This window comes from Eimeria necatrix, genomic scaffold, assembly GCF_000499385.1.
Source record: "Eimeria necatrix Houghton genomic scaffold, Enh_scaff98, whole genome shotgun sequence".
NCBI lineage: Eukaryota > Apicomplexa > Conoidasida > Eucoccidiorida > Eimeriidae > Eimeria > Eimeria necatrix.
The window spans coordinates 3134-10089 of record NW_013651807.1 but is presented as its reverse complement, the minus strand read 5'-3'; the positions used below and the strand labels follow the sequence as shown (position 1 = coordinate 10089).

Sequence of the window (6956 nt, the reverse complement as noted above, 5' to 3'; positions counted from 1 at the left end):
AATGGCTTTGTATACATTACATGAGGAATCATAAGAAAATGCTTATATCGTTGGTCGAAAAAGGGCAAGGCTGTTGCTCGTAATGCTGAGCCGACATCCCTGCCGCTGTGATTACACCCCTTCTGTTTTCGAGATAGGTGCAGTGAAGGCTCCCCGCTTCGCTAGTAGGACTTCACCTCGGTAACAGTGTCAACACATTGTCATTACGAGGCCGTCCCTGCGAAGTGGAATACCGATTATCGGGTGAAATGGGGGCCAACAACTCAACCTGCCTTCCGTGCAAAGCAGCCGGAGCCAGCGCACGCCGGAACAAGGCGGCAACTGATGTTCAGAATAATGGGAAAATAAGTACAGAGGTCGAAATTCTGAAAAAAGTGTCAACTGCGGCGGAGCCACAGGTAGCAAGTGGAACACCTGAGCAGTCGTCCAGTCTCCAGGGTTCTCCAAACAACGGATCTTCTAACTCCAGTAATTCTCTGCAGGAACGCGCCAAAACTCTTCAGCAGGAAGACTCTTTGCCGCATAACGCTCAGCCCGAGACATGCCCTCCCCTTGCAGAAGGTTCCACGGTGCAGCAGGACAAGCAACAGGATGAATTGCCGTCGCATGAAGGGCAGCCCTGCCCCCAACTGGAGACGCAACTGGGCCTTCAATTGAAAGGTTCGACGGATGTCTCGCCACCTCATAACAAGCAATTAGAAACTGCTGAGGACCAGAAAGTGGACGAACGAGCAAGGCGGACACCCGAGAAACGCATTTATGTCCCTTCACACATGCTGGCAGAAGGAAGCGAACAAGCTTGGAAGCAGCATCAGGGTGCCTCTCAAGCACTTTTAAGCCCGCATAGCTGCTCAGTGGCTCACCGTGTCGCAGCTGCCCTTAGAGCAGCAGCTGGGGAGCGTGCTGCTGCTGCTGCAGCACGCGCAGCAGAAGCAGCGGAAGCGATCAAGAAAATGCCAAAAGATTCTACTGGAAAGCCTATGAATCAGTCTAACGGCCAGGTTTCGGGAGTTTGTCCTGCAGAGAGTGCAGAAACCTGCAGTGCGGAAACTCTCGCAGAGCAGCAGGCAGATGCGCACCAGGACGCACAGCGCACACGCTCGCGGAGCAGCTGCTTCCCGCATGTGTTATGTTTCTCATCCGCTTATGACAGCGGAAACGAAATAACTGTTAGGCAAGAAGCGGAGCAGCAGCAAGAAGGCGAAAGCAATTCGCAATCTGCAGAGTACTCCGTCATATCAACCGCGAAGCGCGTCGGAGAAATGTTTTCAGGAGCAGCATCTGCTGCAGTGGCTTTTGCTTCTTCAGCTTCGGGGCAGAGTGCCTTTGAAACACCAAGAGACCAGGGAGTAGTTTCCGGCGGCGAGACTTCCGGCAGGGGCCAAGAACTGTGGCAAACAGTGGGAGTAGGAAGTGAGAAAGCCGGAGAGCTGCAGGACGGCGCAGTTGTATTGCTGGGGGCAGTAGACAGAGCTATGGATGCCATCACCAGCGACGATTTCAAAAAACAGGCGAGTCTTGTGTTTCACTCCGAGGGTCATAGTAAAGGGGCCGGCTGGTGGCTGGCTGTTATTTATAAATGAACATTTCGTCGTGTGCTAGCATGACCGGGCGTTTTGCTGCAGGCTGTGACGCTGCTTAGCCAATCTATCAGCGTTGCCGCATCAGTAGTGGAAGCAGTAAAGACATGCGGAGACTCTTCGCAGCACCAAGGTGGGCACTACTTTCTGCATATTAACATCACTGCTGCTCATTTCCTAACCCCGATATCTGAGTAAAACTACCCAACAGCAGAACTCCTTTGTCTTAAGCAGTATAGCTAGTGAACGCAGTAATGTGTAGTTCTTGAGCGTGGCCTCTGTTGCTCCTGGTGCTGACTCAGAGACTCTCCTTCCTGCAGTTCCCGCTGTGAATGGGTGGTAAACCGCTTCGTTCAGGCGCTTTCCCTCCAGCACAGCCTGTCGGTGACCTCGCGACAGGCTACGCTTCGTATGTAGCAGGATATTATGAAGCCCTGAGAATGTCGGCTCAGCAGCAGCTATCGGGAGTTGTATTTAACCCGGAACTGGCTTCTTGAGTGCCAACGTTCTCGTCATTCACTAGAAGCAAAAAGCTTTGATGCATATGAATTCACCGAACAATTTTGTACAAAAAGTTCGAGGCGGAGTTCAGGACTGCCAACAGCAGAAGCGCAGTGTTTTTCTCGTCGTTCCTTCCTCAAGGGCAAAATGGAATGAGGAGTTGGCAAGGAGCTCAACAGAGCGTTTGAGCGCATGAATCTGTTCACGTTATAGCTCACTGCGCTCACGCTGGCAGGAAATGTGGAACATAATGCCGTGGATGGCATATATTCCCATAGGAAACACACATTTAAGTTTACCAGGAAGCATGCATGAATTGTAAGTAATTTAGTGACAACGTGTGGGCATTTACACGATGTGGAGTCACTATGAGTCAACGACCTGGCGTAGCCATAGCGATCCCACAACAGGTCTGCTCCGCAGACGACGCTTGGCAATGCCGTAAAGGCCAAAAGGAATTAATATTCTGCAAATTTGCTCTCCAAAGCATAAAATTACTCCACGCTCATGAGGTTCATGTTGTGTGTGTGAGATGACACCTTCGCCGCTGTATACGCTGGCGACTTTATATTGGAGTCGAGTGGTGGGATACACTAGGGCGACCTCTCGAAATGAAAAGCTCGTAGAGAGATAATTGGGCAGAATTCGCGTTGTGCTGAGGTCTAATTCAAAACCAATGTTGAGAGCAACGGGGGCTTGAATGGTAACTCATGTGTGACCATTCAGACTATCCAACAAATAAATTTACTACAGCGCAGTTGTACTCTCTTCTGTCGTCGTCACCTGCGTACTTCCGCTCGCAATCACGCCAAGCATATTTTTCACAATGCCAACATTGCGTTCGAATTCACTTGCCAGGAATGCTCCAAGGCTAAGGGGAAGAGCAGGTTTGGCTGCGAACGGTGCGACTGCAAATAATAAGCGCAAGTTTGAGACAGCTGCTATTGCACCGACTGCGCAAAGCGATCCGCTTAAAATCCCGGCCAATCCTGCTCCAGCACACAGGGCACCAACGCCTGCACCGAGAACCAGTGCAACCGACGTCTTGCTTAAGAGAAACCGACGAACTGTCTGGATACCGCGGCGAAGCGCATTGCGTTCCCTTAAGGCACGGCTTCTCTCCATGTTCCTCCGCATTGCATACACGCCGTTTCCTGCAGAGCAGTGAAACGAATCCTCATTTACGCACAACTTAGTTACCTCACAATTGGGGCACACCTGGGGACGGACCCTGTTCAGTTGCAGTTCGATCTCACCGTTTACTTCAAAAAAATAGCTTTGATGGCCATTGATGAAGTGGCAGAGCAACTGCTCGTTGGTTTTTGTGTCTGACGGTGGTTTCTTCGAGCATCTTGTGAATAATTTGGGGCGCACGCAAACCCGAGGGACGTGACGTAACATGTACTCGCCGTTTGCTTGCTGTTCTTCCCTAAAGTACCGTGCTACCTGGGACTCTGGATGTGGTCTCCACACGCTTGGCGGGAGAAACGAGTTGTGCAGGACGGGTTCCGTGTATTTGTATACAAAATAATTCGAGCCGAGTTTCTTCCCTGTTAACGTTTCTAGCATACTGCCCGTCACGTTGCCTCCACATGGCAATCCCGGCATGACATAAGCGCCTGAACCGCATTCCAGAGGCCAACGCTCTCATTAGCAAGGTATAATGGCTTGCGCTGCCAGCGCAGGGCAGCGGACAGCTGCTGTCTCACCATGTTGCTTGAAAACACTTTCAAAGGCGAAGAAGGAGGCACCACGCACGAGGTCAGCAATGTTCGGCAGTTGGGGGATGAGGATGGAAACAGCCTCCGCTGAATTTATGGATATCTGGCCGATCTGTTCGACGACCCTCCGCAAAATATCGGCATTGTCACCAACAGCTTCTGCAATTCCAGCAATCCTTTCATGCATGGCCGGGTCCCCGAGCGAATTGCCAAAAAGCTTGTTGCCCACTTTCCTTGCGTCAGCTGGTTTTTGCAGTAGCCTGTTTAGCTTCTTCATTTGAGGTGTATCGGCACTTTTAGCTGTGGAACCCACAACGTAAAACGTACGTTACAGCGTACACAGCCCAATTATTGAAATGCACAGAGCAAGCGGCGAAATTGTGCAAACCTACGCGAATGACGTACCAAGGTCAAAGTAGTTGATGAGAAGAAACGGGTCATAAATTCCAGCACTTGGGGAGGCGTCAGTGAGCATCTGAGATGAGTCAGCATGCTGTAGCCCATCCGAATGAGGTTCTTCTGGCAAACTGCTCGACGCTTCACCGCGGAACTTGGCAGCGGAGGCCACATTTCCTTGAAGTAATGAAAATACTAGTATTGGCTCCAGCGCTCTAGCTTTTGAGTTGTTTCTCAAAAGCAAGCGGACCATTCCATCAAGCCGTTTTGCCATTCTCAGGCACGCCGGTCCTCGGAAGTGCGAGTAGACGCTTCTCATAATGTGCGCAAGAATATGCTTCTCACTTCTGGCATAAAGCATTGTTCTAAGAGGTTTGAACTGTTCTGCCTGTTGTTCCTCTGGAGGATCACGCTCAGCAACAAGACGTGGAGCTTCATCAGCAGTAATTTCTGCGAAGCTCGTGTTGTTGGGGTCTTCAGAGACAGGGGGATGAATAAATTCTGAAGGAGGGATGAACTTGAAGAAATTTTTGATGGTGTCATCCGGACTCCATGACGCATCCACTGAGAAATCCAGTGCAAGCCCAGGAGGTGGCGAAAAGCTTTTGAAGCAATCCTTCAGATCTGAGAACAGGATCAAGATGAAGCTGCGAACAATCACACTACAGAGCTATGTAATGTGTCACTTAGGTGCATGTCAGGAGTATCTTGGGTTTTTGTTCTCGTACTCACTGTTGAAAATCGAAAAAAAGTCCGCTTCAGTCCAGGGGCCTTTAAAACCGGCGAAATCCAAGCGGCGAACTAAATCTGCTAGAGTTTTCACTTCAGCAAGGTCACTCGATGCTACGGGCTGCAAATTTCGACATCACAAATGGTTGGCTTCATGACTCGGAACAGTTAGCCTTTCCTTAGACTTAGACGTGTGTACCTTGTCCTTACCGTTCGTGGCTTTATCCACTTAAGTTTGTTTTGGACCTGTGCACATACATCAAAACGGATACACACAAAAATTTAAAGCACGTACGCCTTGAAAGGGCTATACAAAGCCCTTTCTACAATAAGTGGGTCGGATCACAACTCACCCCAGAAAATTTCCGGCGAAACCAGTTTGGCGACATGCCTGAATCGCAGCGCATCGACACCTACATCAGTATCTCTAGAGAGAAAGGAACAAGTACAAACAGGTTAATACAGAATTACAGAGTATGAGGTGTTGATACATGATCGCAACCTAATCGAAACTCACTGTGTAGCGCGCTAACGCTTGTCCAGTTGACCACAAGCGCTGCACAGGCTGCCAGGAACAGGCCCTGTACTGGCTTGAGTGCCTTCATTTTACCTAGCACAGTTTCAAGCAGCAGATGCTTCTGAATTAGCCGATGTTAAGTGCTAGGGGCCGTTTTCTGAGTTCTACAATCCTAGTGAGCCTCCACACACCAGGAACGCGCGCTCCAACAGATGTCTGAAAATATGTGCAAATTGTCCCCTAAAATGCTGAATTGTCTTTTAAGAAGTGCACAAAGCAAAATTCGCTCCTGTCTGTCCCTCAGTCTCGAGATTCTCCTTCCGTCTGCTTGACCTCAAGTTTCCTCGCATTCGGCAATGGTGTGCAGAAAAAAAATAACGAGCTGCAAGTAAAAGCCAGGGCTTCATCGAAAGCTGTATAAAAACTCTTTTCAAAGGTCCATAGTTTGTGAGTAGACAGTTGTCCCACCGTCGTCTTGCGGCTGAAAAGAAGCTCTGGGGATCGGGATAGTGACCAACGGCCACACGAGGCCGCCTTCAACAGCCGTGTCTCCTCGGGGATTATAGGGCCTTCGAAAGCCCGTAAGTGCTTCGTTCTTCTTTTTATTCTTAAAATTATATTGATGGTTACTATTGAAACGTAAACTCATTCTCGTGGTGATATGCTGAAGAAGGAAGCACAAGCAGTTCACTGGCCATCGGGACTGCACGAGCAGGAGTGGCCACCCACTTCCGGAAGTCCACAAAAAGCCAAAAGGGGGACACAAGAGCCCCTGAACTTTACTGACTGTTATATTCGTTTGAACCTTCAGGAAGTGAGCATCCACTATGCGTAGTAAATCTCGTATAGATTTGTCTGGCTTTTTCAACGGCGCCGTGATGACTTCATCATTAGAAGTCATTTCAGCGCTAAACAAGATATTGCAGGCCTAGAGTACCAAGGTTCGTTGAAAACGGAGTAAACGTAACTGAGGGGGGCCAAATCACTCCGTTCGCTGACCCGGTCGTCAATACATTGCGTTGACACCGAAGCGCAGGAAGTACAGGCACTCAGTGCTCTTCCGCCGCAGAGAGCCATTTGGCATGATTTCAGGTGTATAAACGCTGACTATAAGGGCTCTAGCCACACACAATTATAAGCAACTGCAAAACAGCCCAGAATTGATAAAATTTAGTACAGCTGCGCGGTTAAGACAGAGGCAGCGAGTACGACGAAGATGTATGAGACGCAATGGTGCTCAGATTGGCGGCGGCATGCAATTAGGCTTTGCAGGCATTGAGACTGTCCTGACCTTCTGAGTGCTTCAGGCAAGCAAGTGGAGTGTTACATATGTCACAATAATCACGAATAGTCAAACACACTAAACAGGTGTCATTCCTCTGCATATAAACTATGGGGCATCCTGTATGTACGTACACATGAAAGCTGTGGGATCAGCGAAAGGAAAGCAGAATTTTATATAAAACCCAGTGATACATATGGAGATCTAATAACACGTCTGCTTGGTATAGG

The 6956-nt window shown here is 49.3% G+C and overlaps 2 protein-coding genes across 2 annotated transcripts; one reads left to right on the top strand and one right to left on the bottom strand.

The window, feature by feature from the left end:
- Positions 1-248: 248 nt before the first annotated feature.
- Positions 249-1583, top strand: ENH_00085370 (hypothetical protein, conserved; the record flags this gene model as incomplete). The annotated part of the gene is made up of 1 exon (XM_013577941.1): positions 249-1583. One exon carries the CDS (start codon positions 249-251, stop codon positions 1581-1583), a length of 1335 nt encoding a protein of 444 aa, XP_013433395.1.
- A 2148-nt stretch (positions 1584-3731) lies between these two features.
- On the bottom strand, positions 3732-4559 carry ENH_00085360 (hypothetical protein, conserved; the record flags this gene model as incomplete). Its single annotated transcript, XM_013577940.1, has 2 exons — positions 3732-4102; positions 4208-4559. The coding sequence occupies 2 exons, from the start codon at positions 4557-4559 to the stop codon at positions 3732-3734; spliced, it is 723 nt and encodes a 240-aa protein (XP_013433394.1).
- Positions 4560-6956: the final 2397 nt, after the last annotated feature.